Source organism: Nipponia nippon, unplaced genomic scaffold (genome assembly GCF_047370975.1).
Source record: "Nipponia nippon isolate SJK-2023a ecotype South Korea unplaced genomic scaffold, ASM4737097v1 scaffold_6, whole genome shotgun sequence".
Classification (NCBI taxonomy): domain Eukaryota; kingdom Metazoa; phylum Chordata; class Aves; order Pelecaniformes; family Threskiornithidae; genus Nipponia; species Nipponia nippon.
In genome coordinates this window covers 66897714-66923830 of record NW_028262380.1, presented here as the reverse complement: position 1 = coordinate 66923830, position 26117 = coordinate 66897714, and the positions used below count along the sequence as shown (strand labels likewise).

At 40.8% G+C, this 26117-nt stretch overlaps 1 protein-coding gene across 3 annotated transcripts in view; it reads right to left on the bottom strand.

Annotated features, from left to right (window-relative positions):
• The window catches only part of NR3C2 (nuclear receptor subfamily 3 group C member 2), a 214920-nt gene that overhangs the window by 185027 nt on the left and 3776 nt on the right, over window positions 1–26117 (bottom strand). For 2 of the 3 annotated variants that reach the window (XM_087735566.1, XM_087735565.1), the window contains exon 2: window positions 22853–24614. In XM_087735566.1, the coding sequence (XP_087591692.1) occupies window positions 22853–24612 (1760 nt within the window). In that variant the 5' untranslated portion in view covers window positions 24613–24614. Of the gene's footprint in view, window positions 1–22852; window positions 24628–26117 lie in introns of those variants that run through there. The other variant, XM_009468773.2, reaches the window with a different exon arrangement.

Below are 26117 nucleotides of genomic sequence, written 5' to 3'. Positions count from 1 at the left end.
CCTGCAGCCCGCTCCCGCTCTCTCGCCGCGGTACTGGCTACCGGCGCTGGTCACCCTTATCTATCCACCAAAGTACGTGCTCTGCTGGCAGCCCTTCCTCCCCTCCTTCCACCTCTTCCTTAGGAACAGGCAGGCTGGACCGGAGCATCGTTTCTGCAGGCTGCTGGCAGACCGAGCTGAAGCTCTCTGCCTCAACCCCATGCATCGGCAGGCTTTTCTCTTTTGATTATAAACAGTAGCAAGGTAAATTTTACTCTAAGAATTATTTATAGACTTCCTGCAAGTGACTGCCCATAGCATAGATGAACACAAGACAATAGCTCTGTTCATCTTCCGTCAGCAACCATGCGAGCAATAAACATTTCTATCAACAAACATGTGAGCAAACAACTGATTCAGTTTGTTCCAAGCATCTTAGGCTAGAAAAATAATAATGGCAAGTAAACTTAAAGAAAAGGGATTATACGCTTGCTTGCTCCTCCCCGCCGCCATTTCTCTCTGAGCAGGTTCCTCCCCACCGCCATTTCTCTCTACTCTCTGACGAAAAAAAAAGTCGAATACTAAAACATTTACTTGTAGAGAATTTAAACTAAGATTTATAAACATAAATCCTGACAGCATTTGGTGTTTACCCAATACATATTTTTAGTGCCTACCTATGCAAACATTAAAATAGTAAAAACAGAGTTGCAGTATAAAACTAGCAAAATTTAGTAACACTTAATTCCTTGCATACAGGCCCTGGAGCCTCAGACGCCACAGAGGTTCGCTTCAGCGTGGGGAAAACCTGCAGGCCCCTATGTAGATGCTTTCCTGAACTGAGCAAAGGAGAAAAGTCGTTATTTGTTCATGGTATATACAAATATTATTAGGAGCCAAAAAATCATGCCGAGACTTTACAGTAATACCTTTTTATCACAATTCAAAACCTGTCACAAAAATCGCACAGCAGAAACTGCTGGTGTTTGCTACTGTACTACCTACAACCACTGTCCTGCAGGATTACAGTAGAATTGCTCTTTTAAGATACGATTCGAAAAATCACTAAATATGGAGAACAAATTCCTAAGAAAACAAACCCTTACCACATCAGCATTCTATAATATTAGGAAACTATTTGCATCATGCGGCTTGTGCTAAAATACTTAATGATCTCATCCTTACCATAACAAATTATCTGCCAGAAAAAGACCTTGAAGGTCAACACTGGCAACAATTAAAAAGTAATGAAAAACATTCATCCCTTAGGCAGAGTTACAATTTCTAAGTTTGAAGCAATGTGCTGTATATTTTATTAGCTATCACTTGTTTAATTATTCATTGGCACTCCTCTTATGCTCCATAGACCAACCTCACATTGCTAAGATTTCCATTTGAATGCTATTACCAATTCAAGGACAAATCTCGTTTAAACTTTAGCCTTTGTTTTTGTTTTTCAAAACATAAATTATCTTCACAAACTAACAGGTCTGTCATACTTGCTATTTTTAGTTCTGTTCACGCTAGCTTCAACCTGGGACCCTACACACCATGTCTCCAATGACGATAGTTTGAGTGTCCGCATTCATCTGCGCCAGTATTCCTACAAAACCACACAAGTTTTCAACCAACTGCATCCCTTCCTTGGCCAGCCGGAGTAATTTTTATTCCTGTCTCATTTGCAGTAGCAGCTCACTCGAGCACAGCATTTTCTTAAAGAAACTCACTGAGTTCAAACAAGGCGATAGCGCCGTGAAATAACTCCTATGCTTTAATTGCCATTTAATTACACATCCTGAATTTCCTAGCAAGTAAATAAAATCTTTCTCAAGGTTTACTGGAGAAATAAGGAGCTGTAAGAACAGGGCAAGCTTAGATTGGTATTATCTGCAGTTCTTAATTTATCCTTCAGTGTGGTCATACGCATTTATGCCCTGCTGGGGATTCACAGCAAACGCAAGGGAAATTAGCTAGAACAGTTTTTTGAGGTAAGAGAGGAAAAGCCCATTTACTGTTTTGTGGTCAACAACTTGAGATAGGTTCCACATCTAAAATTTCATTAGTGGAAATATGTATGCCTATTGTACTGAAACGGTGAAAGAGAAAAGAAAGGGAATAAAATAGAACAGAACAACAGATCTGAAATAGTTTAAATACGTGCTTTATATAAAATCCTTTTGGTAGAATAAAAAATGGAAAACATCATGAGAATTGATGTTAACCCTTTTTTTGCCTTTCTCCTCCTTCTTCCAAATATATACCCACTTCCTGAACTTCACTTACAAATGAAACCATGTTATCTATGATGCCAGGGTTTATAAAAATTGAAAATGGGCTGCCTTTATGGGGGAGACAGAGCAGTAAGACAATAAAGAAAAGGCCATGTATTAAAAATACATATTAATTTTAAGGTACTTTGAATTTCATGACTGGGGTTAAACCACGACAGTGACACATATGGTAACCTGAAGAAAAATCAAAATGAGCATGTATTTCCGTATAATGAATAGTCAAACTCTATCTAATGCTCTCAGAAAGTATTGATTTGGTTTAATTAAACCCAGCAGCTCCTAAAAGAGTAAGACAACACTGCTCTCTAATACTCCTTGGTAAGAGTGAAAATATACTTTGAGCAGCAAAAAGAACTGAAATTTATCGTGCAAGAGAAACCTTCTTCTGCCACTCAGGCTTGATTGTGTGACACTGCCAGTATCACCAGGAGAGTGAGTTGTTTACATAACGGGGAAAATTATTTACGAGTATTACTAAGTTAGTTTTACCTAAATAAAGGCGGCAGCAAAACCAGCCTTAACCCATTCTAAATTAAAACTAATTCCTGAGATCAGATAATATTTGATTTTATGATACCACAAAATTTGTTTTAGGTGGAAAACAGAAGTTGTGTAGTAGCTGACTTAAAACTTCACTTGCCGAGCTCAGGAAAATGAAGCGGCAGAAAGGGGGTTCACTGCCCGGGAGCTCTTGTGCAGAAGGGGGCACAGAGGGGCTGCACCCCCATCCCACCCCACCAGGAAGACAGACAGGAATATCTTTTAATTATATACACACACCTCAATGTAGAATCTCTCTGTAGATAATCACACTTTTGTATCCAAAATTTCCTGTTGACTACAAAGGCAGAGAAACTTCAGACCTAAGACTAGCAGGAGACTTCTGTGCACGTATTTTGCTTTACCGGTGGAGAACACACTTCTGCAGTATGTTTCAGACCCAGCACACGTGGAAATTGCTGATAGCTAGATCACACCAAAACTACTTCATCGCTTCTCACCCTCCTTTCTGAAGGCTGACAGTAGATAGGACACCTTGAAAATGCAGAGGAGACTGAAAATCCAGCAAATGACCAGAGGAGACCGCACAGATGGATCAGCGTGCTCCGCCCTTGCTGCTGCTAAGGCGAGTAAGCGCACATATGCTTGCTTTTGCTGCAGAGAAAGTCTTTTAAAGCCTTCCTGATGAGACCAGAAAATCTGGACTGACCTGTTCCTTGTTGGTTTAATTAAAAGGCCATCAGGACATTGATCCAGTAGTGAAACCTGAAGGAACACATGTGGGAACACACATAGTCTTAACTGAAGATGACGATAAAGGGATGCCATTCACAAAAGCTGTATTTGGCCGATAGTCCCCTTATATTCCTCCTTCATGTGGTGGAGGATATGGGCTCCTCCTGAGGGCAACTCAGCCACCAGTGAATGGGGAGAGAGGGAAAGAGTAAAATCCATACACACAGACAGGAATAAAAGGTAAATTTCTGCGATACAGATCACAGAATAAATATGGACTGCATTTTGGCACCCTTTATCCTGAGTTACTTGTAATATTAGCAACCTCCTATATCTGGTTTGCTCACTTCAGTCAAAACATGCTTGAGTCCATCATCCAAAAGAAACATGCAGCTTTTGCCCAGATGTAAACAACATCTTGCATGCCAAAACTGTGTCCCACCTCCCAGACATGCTCTTTGTCTCCAAAACTTCTGCCTCCCCCAGAAAGGAGCACGGAGAACACCTCCAGCCTTTCCAGAAGTTTCTAAGCGGCTCCGAAGGATGGAGCGGACACCTTCTCACATGTTTCCATAAGTCAGTAGTGCCCAATGGCAAAATCTGCTCCACTAACCCAAGCCCATCAGCAGGGCTCATGTCCTCATGGACACCAAGGATGAGGAGGGCTGGTCACGATTGCTGCACAAAATACCTTCAGCACGTCACTGGGAATGCCTGGCATGAACTTTCTAGTAAGGAAAAACAACTTCTAGATTTTCCTGCAACGGTGTTAAGCAGTAGCCAGAGGAAAATGGAGGCAGAAAACTGCCATCCATTATGATATACATCTGCCTACTTTCTCCAAATGGACCCATTCGACTTCTTTATTTGAAGTAAACCTTAATCCTTTCTACCAACAGTCAGTCTTAACACCGTCCCTTAGCCTCCCCTCTGCAATCCATTTTGTCCCAAACCACGCGTAAACGGTATGTTGGCTCTTTGGGAGACGTGCTAAGGATGCTATCCCATGCTCCTGGGATAAACCATCACCTGACAGCAACACAAACTTCCTTTTTTAACCCAATCTGCCAAACTTTTCTAACATGTCGGCGTGAGCCATTTAGCACTCCAAGGTTGGTCATCAAAACCAGGCAAATACTTACCCACTTAGGTGCACAGGAACACTAATGCCAAGAAGGCTACTGACAGTAAACATATTTCTGTTGTTAAACACTTACAACCAATACACTTCTAATTTGTCAGGCTTCGCTGCTGAAGACTTAAGATACATGAGACCAGTTCCCTCAATATTTGCATCCCAGGCAACAGGATTTTGTGAGAAACAGACATGCTCTGTGTATCTGTATATTAATTAGAGAGTTTTAAATGAATAAACTCTGAAAAATAACAGGCTATATATGTAAAATATATCCATCTTAAAACTGCTTTAAGATTTATCATGGGGATTTCACAAAACTGTACAAAACCAGACAAAAACCACTGTTACCTACATAAGCCAGTAGTAAGAGCTTTTCATAATATGACTTTCACGAATGAAGTGAGGAGTTGATTTTATCTGGTACACCACAGTAATTTGCTATGCAGCTTCATGAAATGCTACAAATAGCATTACAGCCAAAACCCAATTGTTGCCGAAATGCATGCAGTAAAATGGAAAAGACAGAGAAATAAAACACAGTAATTGTCTCTCAACCCACATTATATACTGTGTTTCTAAATGATATAGTATTATATTTTCTAGTTTTTAATATAGTTTCCCATTGAGGAATTGATAACACAGGAGATACTCTTTGACCTTTTCCCTCTGAGTATCTGAATAATATACCACACAGGTTTATAAACCAAATAACTCTCTAGCCTTCTATTAGATCCCAAGGAATAAAATCTGTTTTAAAAAAACACCACATGTAGCAATGCGTGAAAGAGCTAATGTAAAGCGCTTTCCTTGCCATGCTATTTCTCACCTCCATCACAATTTTCTCCTATATAGCTCCAATTGTAGTTTATGAGTTTACACGTATCTGAGAGACAAAAATTGGACTTCTAACACTTGAAAATCTGCACTGAACACCCTGATACAATAACTGACAATACAAACCATGATTCTGCACACCCACCACCGATTTGTACTTAATGGATTCAAGACAGCACTGCCGTCTCTTGAAAGGCTTGACCCAAGCAATGGGTGAAATAACTCACCAAGCTTTTCTATTCCCCAGATATTGCAGAAAGTATTTCATGGACTTGTTCCAAATTTAGCAGGATGTTAAAAACCACACAGCCACCAGATAAGTAATTTGTGGGCAGCTAAATTAAAAAGCTAGGCAGATCCTTTAAAAGATGCCTTTCAGGGATTTTGATTTGATAATGTTTGTATCGCTACAATTAATCATAAAATAATGAAGGATTCAAGCCATCACAGTCAGGGATTGGGAGTGTGAAAAGATGCATGCTGTGCATGACAAGAATCAAAGTGCCAGAACAACTCAGGAAAAAAGCATAATATAAAACAGTTGATGTAAGTTAGAAACATTGGAAACTTTCAACCTGCAGCAGCTTAAGCAAAGCCTTTGTATACGGCCAGTCCCACTGATTTTAATGGGGCCACTAGTGCAAATAAAAAGCTCCATGCAGGAGCCTCGCTGCCAGACCATGCATCAAGCAACGTGTCAGGAGAAGCTGTCAGGACTCTAACTGATGTGAGATCAAATCCTCCGTCTAAAGACACAATTCTGTCTGCTTCTAAAACTTGGAGCAGATGCTATTTCAGAAAATGGAGATTATAAACCACTGTTAAATCCAGAACTGATTTAAGTTTTTTTGGGGGTGTTGGTTTTGGTTTTTTTTGGGGGGGTATGTGACATACATCTTAAATGTACTGCTCTGGAAAGAAGTAAAACATCCGCTGTCATCAGACCTATTTACAAGCATCATTTTAGAACTCTATTCCAATCTCATTCACGATCAATTTATCACACTGGTTTGCATAATCTAAATTAACAAGTGGCACAATGAATAGTTAACATGAATTTTGAGCTGCTTCCTCAAACAAGGCCAATATCTTAGTAAAGTGTCCAAATACGTGACAGAAAATTATCTGAAAAAAGGAATAAAGTATTAATAAGTTGTTTATCTTCCGTTTCCAATTTCTCAGTTTTTGACAAACGGACTTATAAGCTGAAATATTCCTGGAGCCTTTCCAAAACAGATAGCTGATATTGGTAATTTTTTTCAAACTTAGTGCATTATTCCAAGTTAAATCTACCTTGGCCATACATAGCTTGATTTTCCCCTCCTCCCTCCACCGATGAGCTATTCCTCAGCATTTTCTTCAAGGCAACACACACAGTCGCAATGAATTAGAGTTTTAATTCCCACAGCCATCCTCTGGTGAAAGGCCGAGTAAAATACTAGCCCTATGGAAAGCAAGTGGCAACGGTCATCGATTCTCATGAGGGCAGACTTCAACCCTCTGACAGACTTTCCTCCTTGTTAATTCAAATGGTAACAAGGTGTGTGTGGGGGGGTTGTTGTTGTTGTTGTTTTGGTTTTTTTTTAAGGAGCTGTTTTTCCACGTCTTAATGAGATACAATATTAGTTCTTTACCATTTTACCTCATTTTCTTCAAGAACTGTCAATAACAAAGTATTTATTGTCATAATTTCCTCAGAAATAAAACGCTTGCCTTTTGCTGAGCATCTAAAGAAAATTTTACCTACAGTTGCCCATTTAAAATCACTCAAGAATGTCTAAAATGGTTCTACTGTTATTAATATTTAAATAATCAAAAAAGCTTAATAAGACAGCCAAGGAAATCAGTTAGTGCAATATTTTATTCCAGCTAATACAGAGAAACTGAAGTACCTACTGAGGCAACAGTTAAAAATGCCTTGTAAGCTTCATGGTTTATTACAAATACAAAGATGAACAAAAGTTATTACATTTATTAAAAAAAATTTAAAAAACCTGAAACCAAGTTAAACAGTGGTGTGACCTTTTTATCTAATGTTTATGGAAATCTAGAAGCAGCAAGTAAACATCTTACTGGTACATGCCACTGATGGACATCATGAGAAGCACTGACACTGCTCTATCCCTTCTCCTTCTGCCATAAACATTCAATATAACCACTTTTCCCAATATCTGAAAAATGACAAATGAAAAAATGAGTTGCCAGCAAAGCCTGAGCAGCAAAACAGTTGTCATGAACACTTATTTTCCAACGTGAGCACAGATTTTTCTGGGATTAGTTCAGCGCTGAAAAAGCTCATTTACTGTTCAGATAATTTCAGCTTCTATGAACTCTGACATGTGAATAAATGCTCATCTGAGTAGTCTGGTTCAGCTTACATGCATAAAGCTATTCATTTGACCAAAGCTACTTTTTCCACTTACAGTATGAAGGATCATCCTTCTGTGGTTACGTGGGGGGGGCGCGGGGAGGGAGTTTTGCTGAAAGGTCATCTTTTACTGTTACTAGAAGAACCTTCTAAAAACGCTGTAATTTTTAAACTTACTAGCTATTTGTACATACTCTAGTTGTACATTGTGTTCAAATCTCAATTCAGAGTATTTTTCAAGTATATAATTTTATTTCCTAGAAAGCATCTTAACTGTTTGCAAAGCTCATCACGACTCCCTTAAATGTCTATTTCTGGTATCACAATATACTTCAACTACTTTGCACATTAAATCATCAGCAAGACCTTTCTCTTTTTATTTAAAAAAGTCACAGCTTACATGATAATTTTATTAGCTCAAAATTCAACTTTTGTTTTCATTTCTCCATTTCCCTTCATATAATGCATCTAACCGAGACAGAGTTCAGGCTGTGCAGGCTAGCCGCTGCAACATGAAATGAGGATAATATGCCACTTCCTTCTTCTTCCATACTCATTCTTGATATCAGGCTTTAGTCCTGGCTTCTGAACTATGAACACTGCCGGGTGCTGCGTGTGGACCTACCTCCTGCGCCCGGTTAACTTGGAAGCTCATACTAGGCTACAGAGAGAGTTGCTCTGCAGAATATCCAGCACTGACACAGCCTGCAGAAAAATAAACTGAAGCCCAAATACAGGATCTTCCAATTTCTTGATTTCACTAGTGTCAGTTGGTAGATTTTCAATAGGCCTCCTATCATACTTTTTTTTTCTCCCTTCCCTTCCTCATTCTGGGAGCACAGCCAATCCCCAGCACAGCAGCTGACTTTCCCCAGAACTAACTAGAAATATTCTGATAGACTCTATTTATAGACTCAAAAACTTAGGACTGGAAGCAGCCAACCAAATTTTTCCATTCCTTGCTCCCCTCTGCTATCTATCTATCTATCTGTCCTGGGCTAACCTAAATTCCAGCCTTCTATGTTTCTCAAGGGGGAACTATCCTACCCAGAATAGGTATACCATAGGCGCAAACACATCTTACGCATCCAAATCACCTGTGGAGACCCTTGCATGCAATTTACTGACCAGGCTGAAAGAACATGAATCTTCTACTTTTATGTCACTGTAGAAAGCATTCACACTGATCTTCTCTCCCGTCACTACAAATCGAAGTTGAAGAAAAATCCAGATTTCTGTAAGACATTCTACCACCGGTATCTCGGACCTCTGCTAACTCAAGAGACCAGTTTGGACACGCACATCATTTCTTTGTTTACTTTGACTTGACAAAACCAACAATAAATAAGAACTTTTTTTAGCAGGCTTAAACAGTGGAAGATACCTACTGGCTTTATTTTTGTTCTATTTTTTGTCTATACATATACAGACACACATACACATAGCTAATACTTGCAGAAGTCAAGTAAGGTTAGTCCCCATTAGTTTAGGCACAGTACAAATACACAGCAAAAGAAAAACTGTGTCCCAAAGTAAGAATACTATTCCAGCTGACTCATCCTTTGACATATGACTCTCCAAAATTAATTTACAATACTATCAGGTTCTGTTGAGCATTTCATACTGCAGGTAATGTATCAAAAGTATAAATTTTGAAATTGAAAGACTAGTGTGCTCTGGAAGCAATACCTGGCAAATCTGATTTTTACTTAACCTTACAAATGTTGCTAGGAAACCCTACTCAATATTTATTTCAAGCCTTTAAAGAAACAGACTAATTCATACTAAGCTACTGGTGGGAGCATTGAAGACTTGGCGGAGAAGCCCCAACCTAAATTTACTCTTGACATCTCACTTTCCTAATCCACAGACCTGACGTAACATAGAAATATAATTAAGAGTTGGATATATAGTTGCCTTACATTTGCAGGACCTGTAACAGCACGGGTATTTTGGACATTGCAGGCAGCGCAAAGTAACAGAGATGAACAAGAAGTTCTGCTCTTTTGCTTGGTTTTGTGTGTACTTATTAAAAATAAAAAAGTCACAATACTAATGCAAAGTCTTCTACAAATGGCAGATGATTTTTACATTTCTGTCCTCTGAACAGTGGATAATTTAACATATTCCATCACTGACTCTCACGCCTAGTACAGAGGTACCTTAATCTTCCCACGTGAAACACGAGACAAAGATTAGACTGTACCAAAGCCAGTAAATGGGAAACATTTGTGTATTTACTGTTGTCTTTCAAACGGATTACATGAAACATCTATAAAAATCAAAGCTATTTCTCATAAACCTAACTGATAAGATGTTGAATATTCTCAATTTTTAGTCATGTCAGACAAAACCACAAGTTTTCCTAGAATCTAGTGCACTATATTAAGCTTACATCCTCTTGTGCCAATACCTGCTATTTCCCTTGCTCCTATAATCCTTCTTTTTCATTAAATCATATTTCTTATTCTTCTGCATTCCTGATCTCAAGCTCATTCCTATTTGGTCCTGAATATTTTTTCCGCTCAACACAAAAATTGCATTCATTTCTATTGACTTACTGATTTAAGTCAAGCCAAAAACAATATCACCTCTGAGTTTGGGGTACGCTGCATGATGGAAAAAAGCCAATATATATCCCAATCAGCAGTAACTCTTCCTATAGAGTTAGACCCAGCACAAGCTCAAAGCCTCAGGTACCTTGAGCAGAATTTGGGAAGAACTATAAATGTCCACGCTGCCGGCACTCGTGTAAAGAAGTCCCCAGGAACACCTACTGACCCCCACCACTGATATCGCTCAAAAGCACAGCAGGAGCTGCTACCTCTTCACGCCTTGAAGCACACCAGCTTTGGATATGAGCTTGGCAGATGGAGGACCCGGCTTCTGTGCTGCACCAGAGTCAGCTTCACGGACCTTGCTATAACCTTAGTAAGGCTTTCTTTTAATAAGCGCAATATCAGGTGTTTGTGCTGAAGGAAGCAGAACCTGAAGCATCTTGAGATCATGAAAGGGCTAATACAGGTGGAAGGACATGGAACAACAGTGGAGGACATGGAGTATCTTGTTCATCACAGTACGGAGGGTATGAAAACAAGAAAAACATGAAGCTCCTCTTAAGAAGTTGATCTCAAAACTCCTCTGGATCCTGGTATTACAGTGCTGATTCACTAGAAATTAAGATAGGTTTGTAACTCTTTTTTTCCCCTGTACCTATCTTATAAATAGACTTAATGGCTGTAAGTCATTTACAAGCCACTAATACGTCACCTATTCAACTCAGCCTCATATTAAAATTAATTTATTAGACATCCGCAATATATAATTAGCTGCAAATCAATAGGTTTACTTTAAAAAAAATTTATTGATCCACAAAGTAGGTTTTTTCCTGAAACGACAATTCTAAGTTGTTAAATTAGTTTGCCTAAGTTACAGCTGCTTGTAAATACTTAATGCAGCTGCCTATAACCAAAACAATTCTGTTTTCCTTTAGAGATTAGTATTATAATAAATATGGGAATATCTGCAAACTGTATCTAGATCTTTCAACTAGTTGAAAAGAAGCGAAATTCACTAATGAAAAAACAGGATGCAGCGTATTTGTCACTTCAGTTTCATTTCCTACTTCCAGGATTTAATTCAGTTGTTTTTAAGATTTCTAGAGTGCTGTGAAGGAAGACTAAGTAGGTACTCTGCTCATTCTGGACACAACTTATGAACAAACACATCTGCTGAAAACAGTGCCTCCAATTTTTCTGTGGAATAATTTCCTCTGCCTGTAACCCTGAATTTTTTTTCAATTACAGACGCTTGAGTTACCGGGTGAAAATGCAATTAGCACACAGGCAGTATCTACATTACAGGCAGTGTGGTGCAATAGAAGATCTATCAAGAGGAGCGGTTGATCCTGAGGATCCACTATCCACTTTACAAGGGTTACGCTTCAGGCCAGCTCCAGCGGGGTCCCATGGACAGAAGCTGTTACAGGGGCTGGAGTGCCTTAGGCGGTTCCTGGAGCGCTTTCTCCATTCCCTGCTGGCTAAGAAGTATCTGGTTTTTCAGTCCTCAGCTGCCCCATGATGAGAACCACAGCACAGAAGATGGGGGCAACTGGACGATTCACTTCAAAAGCACATTTCTGATCCAAATAAAAATGCTGACAAAAACCTACCAAGTTTCTTAGTAGCCTTCTGCACACGGTTAATTCTTGTTTACGTTAGGAAAGAAATACAGGACAATTTGCAGACCCACAATGGCTGTAGTTTTGGTCCCAGAAAAAAAAAGTAAATCAGTAACTCACTCTTTTCACTTGTATTTCCATGTAAATCAGCTCCTCTGATTTTTTTTTTCCTTTTTAAAATAACATGTCCATCCAAAACACTCATCCTCCTTGCTTCTTCCACCAAATGGGTTTAATATGAAATGAGTAACTGTCCTTTATCTCATTATCTGCATGTGCAGTTTGAAGTTGTCATTACTGCATATTTAATCAGTCAAAATTTTCAATGCCTAATCTCCTTTTTACTGTCAAATCTTTAAAAACATAAATTCCAAGCAGTCTCAAGAATCAGAAAGGTTAGTTGGGAAACAAGCTCAAATCAAGTGCATTGTTTCACTGCAACATTATCTTATGTCATTAGTTGGCAGCAGCCATAAAGCTCTGGACCACTTCCAATATTTACTTCCATACACTGAGTAGAAGCTGACACATCTAACCCCCCCCCCCCTTTGTTCATCTTCCAGCTAGTTTACACGGATTCAGATTAAAATAAGGATTTAAAAATCCTAATTGAATCAATTGGAATTATTCTGTTTTGCCACTGTGCATCTGAACGAAGAGTATGGTAAAGCCGCACAGGGTTTATAGAGCTAATCCTGCAGCAATGTGGTTTTACTTGACACATTTTACAGTGGGGTGGTCTGCGACAAAGGTTCAATGCAGAATTTTGACAAGCCAGTCATGTTCAGTAACTTTTTCTAATCCTTAAGGAATGTTCATTGGCCAATATTTGTTTTTAATTATTAACTTAAGAAAGCCTTAGTGCTCAAAACCAAACAAACAAATTTAAAACAACACCAACAAAAACAAAACGTGGTGCACCCTAAACCCAAGTGAACAGGCTACCAGCTGGGGGGCAGTCCCCAAGAAACGGGGGAAGCGGACCTCTGCCACAGCATCCCACCAGGGCATGCCGTCCTCTCCCTGCCGGGTTCGGGGTGCCCAGAGAGCTGCAGGAGCCCCCTGCCACACACAGCTTCAGAGAGCAGGTTTACTGCCCAAACGTTCAGACACGGACACGCACGTAACAAACGACCGTGCCCAACTCTGGGACAAGACCTCTTGCCAGTTATGGAAAGCAAGACCTGCAACGGTCCAGAAGCACGCATCCCTTGACCGATGGGCCAGAACTGATGACGTGTGTTTATTTTCTACTAAATAACAACAAAAAGAGAATGGACCTTGATCCTTAGACACGGCAAACGTAATACTACATTGTCTTCGAATAAGACTCTAATTTTTCCAGAAAGTTTTCACATATCCCAGGATCAACACCTGTGCAAGGTTTTTGTTGTTCTGTTTTGGTTTTTTTGTTTGTTTGTTTGTTTTGGGGGTTTTTTGTTTTTTAATTTATCCAAATGAGTTTGGAAGTTAACAAAGTTACAGCTAGCAAAGTAGATCTGAAGCTACCATTAGAGGTAGAGCTCCCTAACTGCTCTAACATACTGCACTCTCTAGCACAAATTTAATTTAGTTTAAAATAATGAAGCTGACAGCTCAGATAGTCTGCCTGGAAACAGTGCAAATTTCCCACCCACCTTCATTTGCAAGGTCCCTGGCACTCCAGTCTTCAAAAACGCTGAAGTGCATGACAGGTTTCTAGAGACAAGCCTTCAGCGATGCTAAAAGTGAGATCTCCGACCTTTTGGAGTGGCTCATACTTGAACTCAACCCTCCCGAGGGAAAATAAAGGTTGCTGTCTTGATGCCCCGACCTTAAGGTGGGCTTCCAGAAGCAATCCCTCTCCTGCTCCTCGTCTGAGGGCAGTGACATGAAACTTGACTAGGAGACCCGGTCCCACCTCCAGTGTTGCTTCAGTCAGACAAGAGGCCATGTTTGAATGGGGAATACGGCAAACCACCTGCAAAGGAGACCCCTCCCCACTCTCTTACCTGCAGCAGTACTAACGAAGAGCTAAAGATACAAACACGATTGATTTTTCAAGGTGAGACGTTGCCAGAGTAAACCGGGTCTCACCGGTTGTGAAACCAGGTTTCCAAAGGGCTCGGAGAGCACAGGTCTCGGTAAGGACACGCCAGGTGACGCATTCACACGGGCACACGGCCGCGGCCGCCTTGCGCAAGATCGCGGGGATGCATGGGCGCAGGCAGCTGCCTGCCACAGCAGGGCAACGCGCCACTGACGGCGCAGGCGCTGCAGTCCGTGCTTATACCCGTGAAACTCGGTGGCTGCTCCTTTTCCTATGTGGCCTGAATCTGCCATCAAGAAGCAAAGCACAACTTAAAAATTAATTGAGCAGAACGCTGCTTTGCCTAGAGAGCTGCTCCAGTCTCCTCGGGGAACTCCCAGGCCAAGACCGGGACAGTTTCCGTGCACCCTCCATCCCGACCCTTCGAGGCCGGTACAGAAGAAGAGCTGGCGAACAGAAGAAATGAAGTACTGCAGTGATGGATTTTGCAGGGCTGCGCTATCATGTTAGCACAACACGGTATTCAGAAAACCGGTGCCAAAAATGCTAGCAAGACCCTATAGTTTGGCAGCTGGGAAAGCCAAAATCCCAGTCAGGACAAATGTAGCTACTTACTTCGCCATTCTGACCTGTGATTAAAAACTCTCAGACCACTGCCCAAAGTAAACCTCTAAAATACATACTTATTTTGTAGCCTTAAGACTGAAATATGAACCTGAAATGGTCACACACACAGAGAAATGGAAGTAGAATATTCTTCCAAATTCAAAAGAATCAGAAAACATTATTAAAGATGGCAGATTTTTTTAAACTCTTTTTCAGAAACCTAATTGCGAGGGAATTGGTTTATGAAGCCACCACTTTTAGAAACTTGGGATAGCACCTCTGGAAAGCAGACAAGGAAAGAAAAGCAAAATAGAAAAGATTCATGTGTTCAGTCCAAATTTTAGCCTGAAAGCCCATTCAAAAAGTTATTTCACCTCCAGACGCAAGTAGAAAGTATTGTTTAGAAGAGAGAATGGAAATGAGTGAAGTGATCTAAAAATTGTCAGAAACATTCGGCAATTAGTCTGAAATTTGCTTTTTAACCTCAGGGCTGTAACTCTTTGATCTATTATTAATTATCACTAACCACAATCAGTAGCATACCCATGCATCTTAGGAGAGCGTACAAATTCCTATAAGCCATTTTACATATTATCCACAAATACTGGATTCTATTTCTGCTCAGATGTTCCAACCAAAGTTTACTTTTTTCTTTTTAAAGAAATACCGTAATATATATTAACCCTAAGTTACCCCACCTCCAAGTATGAAATTTAAGCTATCAATTTTTTCATGAAGCAAATACGCAGCTTACAGATTGCAGATTTATAGAAATTTAATTTAGCATCCAGTTAACAACACATTCTAATGTAATTGCAGGAGCTTAATTCTCAGTTTAAGATAAAGAAATAAAATTCAACTTCAAGTGATTCTCTTGTGACCTACCAACCATCTGGGAACTTCTACTATAATACAATTCAGTAAAGAAACAGTCTCTGGCAAAATACTTGTTCACATACTGAATAGATAAAAACAATGTTGCTGATCCTTTTAAGAATCCAGAATCATCAACAGCATGGTTTTGGTTTTCTGGGGGTTTTTTTGGTTTGTTTTGGGGGGTTTTCTGGGGGTTCAAGGAGGGGGGGGGGGTGTTTGAGGCTTTTTTGTTTTAAATCCTTCAGCATTGATTTCAGTAAAGCAGAGAAAGACAACCACCCAGATCACATCCTTTCAGAAAACACACTGTTAAGCTCTGGTAAACCATGTTAATAAACCTCACTTGGGAAGAAAAAAAAAACCAACAAAACAAACAACAAAACCAAAAAAACCACACCACAACAAAAACAAAACAAACAAACAAAGAAACCCCGAACAAACCAAGGTCAAAGCTTCCCATTTAAAGAGACAGTTTATTTGAAAACTTTGTCCTGAAAGTGTATCAACTCCCAAGGTTTTGTAAAACTCCGGGGTTCCTGAACAGAAGGATGCATATTACTAAGGGTGCGCACACACCCTGCTTCCAAGCGTGAGAAGGGAGTGCCTCCTCCCGAGCACGCGCGCAGCCCGGCACAGAGCCAAGAGCTGCTGCCGCTGCTCTTGCCAGTCGTGGTACCGGAGCAGGCTACGTTGGGAACTGCTGGCATGGATAAACAGGGCCTTCCTGACCTACGATCACTTCCCCCGTAGCGTAAATCAAAAAAAGTATGCCTTCCTCCAAGGTCAGCCTGTCTCCTCCAGCAGGAAAACCAACGTGGCTCCAGCAGGAGAGGGCTTTCGTGAGGACCCAACAGACGGTGACCTTCCACTGCAGTTTGCACTACTAGGGCGGCAAGCAGTCAAATCATGCCATGGTCTATTTAGGGTGCGTTCAAACGTGCCCAGTAACGCTGCAAGGACTTGGACAATTGCACACAATGGAAATACTCCTTGTTTTTTCTCCACAGATCTCTCTCACTCAGAGGAGACTGCAGCTGAAGTAATTCATATGCTGAGCACCAAGCACTGTGTAGCAACCAGCTGCATGTGAAAACTGATAGAAGTACTAAACTTAGACATATTTAATACCTGTTTTTCACACACTCTTTTTAGTTTCCTCGTCGGATCATTTTTATCACTCCTGTACAGCCATACTGTGAGACACATTTGCCAGAGAACAAGTTATGGTACTATATTCATCCTCAACTGTGGTATTTTCTGACCTTGGAGAGCTTAAATCTGAAATCACAGCAATCCACTGTTCACCAAGAAGCTTTGGTTGAAATCAGTCCATTATTAATTCCAGCTCCTACAACTCTGTTCGAAGATGCAATACATACAGTTAAAAACCAGAAACTGCCTTTTAAAAACACACTCTGACAATACAAATGCCGAGATCATGGCTCAACAATGCATTATCTTTTAGAAGAAACATGGACTTAGGATATTTCATAGGCTCCTTCCCCTTTCCGTCCCTTCAGTTTGTTCTCACGCCCATGTTGCACCATGCTCCTCACCAAGTTGCACTGACCTGTTGGTTTTTAGAGCTTCAGAGTGAACTGGATCAGGAACCCGACCTGGCTCTCACATACAATGCGCTCAAATGAAGGGCAAAACCAGAGTCAGACCAGACAAGGCCCAACAGTATATTTTGCCCCTGCAAACAGTATGTCATTCAGCTAAAAACAACACCCAAAGGCAACTGCTACTCAAGCCTGGGTTCAGCAAAGCACCAATACATATCTAGAAAACTGATTCAGCTGAGCAGAGCACTTCATGGCAGGTTTAAGTTCCATTAATGCTAATTGCTGGTTAAGGGCAGGTTACTGAATCACTACTTAACAGTTTACTCCCTCTGCAGACAATACAAGTACTGCACGAGTATTGATACCGCTGCAGCAATCCCTATGCATGCTTACCTGCATAATTGCAAGGCACATCCCATAAAATAGGATGGGAACATTTTTGTAAAGTACATAATATATATATATAACATATACATATTTCAGACATCAGTGTCTTCCAGTCCTCATTAAAATGGACTGATACATACTGTCGGAATAGGGATAATCAAAATTTCTTCTGCTTGCTAAATAAAATCTGTGCAGGAAGGTGATCCCACCTTCCCCTTTTTCAGAAAATGGTCAAAAGAAGATATCATACTGAGATTCTATATCACCAAAAGTGATATAAAAGCTAAGAAACAATTATTAATTATTATCAGAATAAACTATGGCAAACTGATTTCCAACAGCCAAGTACTGCAAAGTTCAGTGGTATCAACTGGCAAATGAAACGTTTTAGTAATACACAACGTTACTTACTCCCACACACAAAGAAACAAACCACCCCTAGATATTGGCATACGGATTGACAACGGAGCTCTTATTTCCCCAGATTTGGAAGATCCACCCATTTATGGAGCACAATTTTCCAGCAATGTGGACTTCTCCCTGCCACAGCACAGGAGTCAATTGATGTCTATAATTTTAAGGGAAAATAAGCCATCATTAGCAGTCACATTTTCAAAAGATACTTTGTACAGATTTTGAACTCCTCAATAAAAAGAGCGAAACAAAAAAAAGAGCACCCTCAAAAAAATAACAACAAAGAAAGCTGCAGAAAGTACGAGGCTGTTAAATGCATGCTGGTACGCTAAGGGGAACCTTTAGACCTCCTGGCCTGACACATTAACACAGACTCCCAACTTCTTTAGTGAGAAATAAAGACATACATATGTAGAGGTCCCTGTTGTATCAAGATTATACCCAGAGCTGCTAAAATTACACAAAATTATACAAGAACCTACAAAAACAAGTATAACTTTTCTAATTGGGGGGAAAAAAAGTACAGATTTAAGGCTACAGTCTACAACATGAAAGACTCATTGGTGAAAAAAAGTAAATTTGTGGGAAGTTAAAGGGGAAAACAGACCTGCCAAGCATGGAGAATATTTTAACAGCTCAGCCTTTTTCCCATAAAGTCCATCAGCAAACCAACAGAGGTCAAGGCCATTCATAAATTCTAAAAATAATATTTACCAGACCTTTATCTCTCTGGAAAGTATAATTCTGATAAGTGACTATTCTAGATAATATTTAACATAAAAGTTTATTTACAAAAACACTCGCAATAGTCTGGAATCAGATTTTAGCCACAATCACCCATTCAAGCCAGTGAAGGTTACACGTAAATGAAGATCATGTTGTTGGGTTGGTTTTGTTGGGTTGGGTTGGGTGGGGTTTTTTTGGGACTGCTAGAAGTAGGATCTATGAAAAAAATGCTGATGCATGTGAATGGCTCAGGAATAGACAGGTACAAGAAGTCCCCAAAATATTGTCAATGTTTGATCAAAGATTTGGCCATAAACCCTCAGAAGTCAATGACAGTCTTTCAACTCCTTTTAACAGACATAAATTAGACTCTAAAATACCACGAACATTGTTTTGAAGAGCAATCTCCTTGTCTGAATGACAACAATTGAAACATAATTATCAATAAACATATGCAATTTATGTGAAAATAGTAAACTTTTTTTAATAACACATGAAATTTTGTGAATTTGTCCCACACTGGACTACACCAGTGGAACTGCCAGGAAGAAACTACAGTAGGAGTATCAGTTGTTTGTTTCCACCACAACTGCTGAGAAAAGCGAGTATGCATGTGTACATACATGAGTTAATAGGAAAATGAGAGGGAAAAGGCACATTTGCAGAAGAAGCTTTAGGTAAGAGCTAACGCAGCGGAAAGGTCATCCTCATCAATTTTTACTGTTGTTTCAAGCAACCCTTACATTTTCTTAGGCCATTTTGAAAATTGCATAATTGGCATGATCATGAGGCTTAGGCTGGTACCCTGATTCAGATGAGTAATCACCTTAAAGTGAAATCTTATCTGGATTCTTAGTGTAGGTTTTCATCAGTGACATCACACAATCACCTTCTTTTTCAAGCCCACTTTGCTATTATTTAGTTTAGAAACCATTATTTCTTAGAAATGTCAGTCATGGAGGGAGGATCTATACACACAGACAGACAGGTATGATTCACCCTCTATGAAAAATTAAACATGTAAAAATCTTTCAAAGACAAAGACATGTTCTGCATGCATATTAGCAGAAGAAAAACATTCAAAAGGGAACAAGGGAACCTGGTTTTGCTTAAGAGGCTCTCACTCCCCAAACACCACAAGTTGCAATGTTATAGAGAGTTACCACCAACTAACTTAAAAAGAACCATAACTGTGGATGTCTAATAAAAGTAACTGAAGGAGAAAAAGAGAAATGTTCTAGTTGACAGTGGGTACTCGGCAGAGTCAATAAGGTAGCAAGGCATTTTAAATGCCCTAGATATGTTTATTAGACACTATCAGCCAGTATAACTGACTGAAGAAAGGTGATATTCTAATAGGAAAAACAGAATATTACTGTAAAAAAATATTTTTAAGATCCATTCTCAATGTGAAAAGTCTTCTTCATTCCCAGTCACCCACTCGTTTTCACCATGTAAGCTGCAAGTCAGAAGCAGTCTAAAAAGGGTACGATATCAAGGTTCAGAAAATAAGGCTGCCAAAACAAGATATATTCAATGCTGGTTATCTATTAGCTTTAGACAACCATGAAGCCTATTTTTTCCCTTCACCGTAGTCTTTACTTACAGCAAATTATACTGCAGGATAAGTATACCTGAAAAAAGATGAAGATTTCAAATACCAGAAACTTTATATCGTAGACTTTGAAGGGTAACCACATGCTGTAGAAGTTTGCAAAATGTATGATGCCTGATATGGTTGAGACACTTCAGGAAGAAAAAAATGGAAGTAACAAGGATCTGGTTTGGATGCAGAGTCCAGAGGTGTGATGCTGCTGTTCTGACAACACGAAGGAAGAGAGACTTTGCAATCCCCATACCATGCTGACGTGGGACAGCTGAAACCCACCTTGGGATGCCGGGTCTGACATGGTTATAGACTCTGCATGCTTTATTACAATACTTTGGAGCATGAAAAAACCTGCACTTGATTTCCTCTGTTTTAGCTGGAATGTGGCACAGAAATTAAGAGAAAGGTAAAGATCAATTTGAGGTTCATTAGCAAGACTGAGCTTTTACATGTGTGACATCTTACGTTGAGTCTTCAGGACTTGTCTCGTCAGCAGCCAAATATCTGAGCAGGCACCTATGTGTTCAAATCTGTACTGCTAAAATGACCTCTACGTGAATTTACCTTGAAACTTGTAAGGGCTTTACAGAGGTCCCCAGCTGCACCTATTAGCATAAAGCCATTGCCAAGCAGATTAAGAGCAACATTTAGTTAAATAATGGGGCAGAGTTAAGAGATCTGAAATGACGACACCTGTCCTAACGAGAACTACAGATCAGGATGCCTGAAGTGTCACAACCCTGCAGATCTCCGTCACCTGAAGAGAATTCCACACATGCAGTAATAGCTCTGAGCACTAAAAATTTCAGGATTTCAATCCTGCAAAGTAACAGCTACGCTCACCTGCGTATCTTACTGAGATATCAGCTTAGAGAACAAAGACACAAAAGTATATCAAGCCTGTGTCATCATCAAGCCTGGTGACACAGATTATCCATTTACTGGTCTAGAAGTAAACAGGTGAGAAGACCTGCCATGAACTAATGTCAGATCAGAAGACTCCTTCAAAAGCCTTATGAGAAACCGTCATTCAAAACTCAACTATTGATGACAACCATGCTCCTACCAGCACTTCGCTGTGTATTGCGCCTGTCCCTGCAACGCATGACAACCTGGACTTGGCGCAAGCAGCACTTATTCACGCAAGGGCTCACACTGAGGACCTACTTGCCCAAGTAACAGTGCTCAACCACAAAGGCAGTAAAATATTGGGTCTTTATTTTCAGGCATCCCATCAGTCTTCTGTTGACCTTTTCTCACTATATCAATAATGTAATGAAGGTGGGGTACAGCCCTTACAAGTTGAGAAAGACATATTAAATAGTGCATTCTTTAGAGACCACATTTGAAATGGCCAAAGAAAAAGTGAAGTATGGCTTGCAAAATGATAAGGAGATTGTAGAGGTATTGGACAGATCTGAGAATAAAATGCAAATATTTGAAGTCTTTTTTTTCCTCCCAGGTAGATAGGCTGTTTTCCCTTCTCAAAAGCACCATTGTTTTAGGTATTATGTTTTTCACTGCAACGCTATTTTTTCAGAAATATTTAGCATCATAGAAATAGGGAAAACGCTACGCATCCTCTTCATCCCACTCCAAGAATAAGGCAGACGTTTCATTCACTGAGGGCAGTTGCATATCTCACGATGAAAAAAAGACTTGAGAAAGGTAAATGCAAATTCTGTTACCGGCTATTTCGCTGAACTTTAGCACAAACCTTTGGTGAGCCTGTTTGACACATGAAGAGGCTGTGTAACTATTCTAACTCCATCATGCTGTCAGATGCGCCTAATAACTTGTAATATTGACCATGAAACTAGATAGTTTATGAAAGTAAGCATCCTTTATGAGATACATGAACACCTGTTTGCTGAAGAAGTACATGCTTCCACAAATCAGCCAAGAAACACAAATTCAAACGACACTTGCATATTTCTCTTCCACCAAAAGTGAGGGGATCAGTTTATCCATTTATCCCTTTCAAATGCGTCAAGTTTTAACAGCCCTCCTCCTTCTGGAGGCATTTTTCTATATATACAAACCAAATGTTCCTACAGTTAAAATACAGAAATAATATGTTGCCACAGGCTTGTAAGGTTTAGTTTTTAAACTTAACCAGTTAAAGTCCGGTGCAAACTTATAACCATGCATCTTTACAAAAATGGATTCCCGACACTATCGTTTTCTTATCCTCATCTCAACATTTCATCTGAGGTACAACACATTCAAGCACCAGCTAAGAAAGAATAACCATTATAGGACACATGAGAGCAATTTTACTAAGCTCTCATTATGGGAAAAACAACATTTATAGTAGTAAGGGCTCATAAACATACTAAAGCTACACTTTCAAATCTAATAACAATAGAATATAATATGTTCTTTTTAAATATTAAAGCCAGCACTTTATTTTTATAAAAGGCAGAGTAAAATACAGCGAGAAACCAACACATCTAATGATAAGAATTGAAATGCAAACAAAGAATTACGCATCTGCTTGAGAAATACCACCCCGGTCCCCATTTTAATTCATGCCTTGTTTGTTTAATGCAGGGCAATAAGAAAAAAAAAAAAAGTAAAAAAAAGAAAAAAAAGTAGTAATTTGCCTGCTCACCTGGACACGTTTTCTGGAATGTAGTCTAGAACTGGATACCCATCACTTCTTCTGGATGCCAACTCCGAATGCGACTTCCAGGTCTCCACTAGCGTGCTTACGGGAGGGAACGAGCTCAAGTGCTGAAACGCCTGCTCTCGAGCAACCGGCCGCGACAAAGATATTGTGCCTTGGGCACCGATCCTGTAGTGAAATGACTGTCCACCTGAATTTACACCCACAATGGCAGAGGATGGTATACTGTTTTCTTGGTAATAGCTGCCATCGTCAGGCTCCTGCTTAATTCCCACAGGTAGGCCTGGATTTGGAAAACCGCTACCTTCACAGCTTCCATCAAACGAAGAAACAGGTGGTCCTAAAATCCCAGAAAGAGAGTAATAGTCTTTGTCATCCATAAAAGAAAAATACGAGCCATCTGTAAATGGGAAAGGATTTACTGTTTGATTCCCTTTAAAAGAGGCACCAGAACAAGGATGCTTGGCTGACTCTTGCTTCACTGGTACTGAAAAGGGGGAATCGGAGTTTATTTTGCTGCTGTCGCCAATGCACGCGCTGCCGAATGAACCGTCTGGCTCGGGTTTTATGAACTGAACGAGGTTCATCTGACTGTTGTTGGAGATGGCATTCTCCATTTCCTCCATCTTAGGAAACGTGAGTTCTTGAGCACCCTTGTCTTCTGTTTCTGGACTGGGAACGGTATCTTGGCTTCTGCTAGGTCCCGCCGGCGTGCTGGAAGCCGGGAATCCTAGCGAGTTGTTTACGGGGCTACAGATGGACGATCCCACAGTGCTAACCGCTGGACTAGAACGAGTGGACCTATTATTGGCATTGGAAGGGCTGGCAATGGAGCTCCTCGAGTTCAGGTTCGCGGGACTGGACACAGAAGATCGCATAGTGATATTATTGGGACTCGAGACGGGAGATTTCACGCTGCAATGACTGGGAGGACTAGAAATCGGAGATTTCATGCTACTTATAGGGCTAGAAAGCGGAGACCCGACATTGCTGACGTGCGCGGGACTGTGCAACATAGACCCCCGGTTTTCAACATTCGGCGAGCGCGACAAAGGGGTTCCCTGGCCGATGGGGCTGTGCACGGCAAAGTTCCCAAAGTTAGTAGTAGTTGAGGACACAGAGTTAACTCCAGCAGGACTACACACTGAGGAAGCCATGTTCTGAGGGCTGCAGCCCGAAGGGCTTTTCTCTTGACACATGATAGGGTTTTTGACAATAGCGTGCATGGCACCACCGTTCACAGCGCTCCCAGAGTCTGACATCAAAGACCTCAAGGGCCTGCTGGTGCTGTGGAGGGGAGAAGAGCAATGGCCGTTCTCCTTGTAGAGCTTCACCAGCTGCTCCACGTTCTGGTAGATCTTTCCCGGGCTCCCCTGGTTCTGCTGATCGTAGGGGTAATCGGCATCTCGTATCGAATCCATATATAAACCCATGGATTCGGCCACCGTCGCCGACAGCTCCTTCGACTCCGTTTCGGTTTTGATGTCAGAGGGCAAAAGACCAGGCTGACTGCTGTCTTGCTGCAGGCAGGAGAGTAGCTCAGGTTTTTCTTTGTTGTTTCCTTGAGCACTGCTGTTGGCAAAAGCGCCGGCAGCGCAGCTTACGTTTACAATCTCCATATAGTTACTGTCATCAGTCTGCTCTCCAGCACCTATAGAAGAATACTCCACAGACTGAGAAACTTGACCCCACCGTCTCTCCATATCTAAGCCTTCTGGGTAGCTGTGGTATCCTTTTGTCTCCATAACTAGCAAAGACATACACAAAAAAGTAAAATTAATAAATGACAGGACCGTGCGACTTCCTAAGGAAATTTCCTAATTTCCTAAGGAAACAAGGCATATCCGCTCACTCTGTCTATCCTCTTCTCTGTCTGCCTGCCAGTCCCATTTCCCTGCCCCATCCATCATCTCTCAACCATGCATCCAACTTCAATCAAACTGAGGGAAAAGGTCTCATGGATGTGACAGCCCTATGGGTTCTGAGAGAAAACCGGTCAGCAGTTAGAAAAGACCCAAATTATGGCTCCCTGCCCTGCCCCGAAAGGAAGGGCTCGGCAATGTCAGCACAACAACCGCCCACCCTCGCCGGCCGCAGCCCCGCGGGCTGTCCCTCGCCCCGGGGCCTGTGAGGAAAAAGGGGAAGGGGGCAGCAAGGAAGGAGGGAAACCAGAGAGGTCCTGAAAGGAGGACGCGGCGGCGGCAAGCAGGACATAAACCCCATGGAAATTACTCATCACAGCTCTGCTCCTTCAAGGACCTTCCACTGCCATGCTACAGGGCCAGCAAAGCAAGGGGGAGGCTGGTGTGCCAAGATGGCGTCTCTTCATCACCCAGCGTAACACAGGACGCTTCAGAAGGAAGCGGCAGTTCTGAGGGGCCGGGCGCTGACTCGCCGCTTCACAGCTACACGAACGGCTTCTACAGGCACCTGAGGAGGCACGAAGGATCGGCCGAGCGGGGAGAGAAGTAGTGCGAAAGTTGAATGGGAAACGTTTCTGCCACAGAGGAAGGCGGGATCAGATTAGGCGGGAATGCGTGGCTATTAAATGGATCCGTAATTCTGCAAGCCTCTGTGGCAGCCAGCAAGAGGAATATATACAGAAAAGTAAACCTTGTTCTAAAACAGACCCTAAAAAACCCTCCCATCCCGCATGCCACTCTCTCAAGGTGGGGAGCAAAATATATGACCTAGCCTCCGTTATTCTGAAAATCATGTATAAGTGACAATATTTTTTTTTTAAGGAATTGGTTTATAGTATTATTAGAACTATAGAAACTCAAGTGCCAATAGTTACAATATCAATATTATGCCAATACTTTTTCCTTTCAGAATGTATTAATTTTCCAATATTTAATTTAGTGTTTAATCCCTTTATTTAACACTACTTAAAAATGCTATTTTAAGCAGAATTATAAAAACAAAACAAAAACTTAAAACGAGTTACTCAAATACTTCTCTGCCCTTACTTAGAACTATCGCCCTATGCCCACATTCCCCTCAAGCACAAATTTTATTAGAACATCATCATGTGTATCAAATCACATTCCTATAGTCTAAAATTTTCAGACAGAAGTGCCTACTTTCACATAAAGTCACTCCCAGATAACCACCTACCCCCAATTTAAGTGCTGAGCAAACCTAATTCCTAGAGAAATCAATTGCAGCTGTGAGTGACCAGCATTTCTGAAAACGAGGAAACTTAGTTAAGGCTTAAAATTAGGATATAAGTGAATTTTAACCCTCAGAA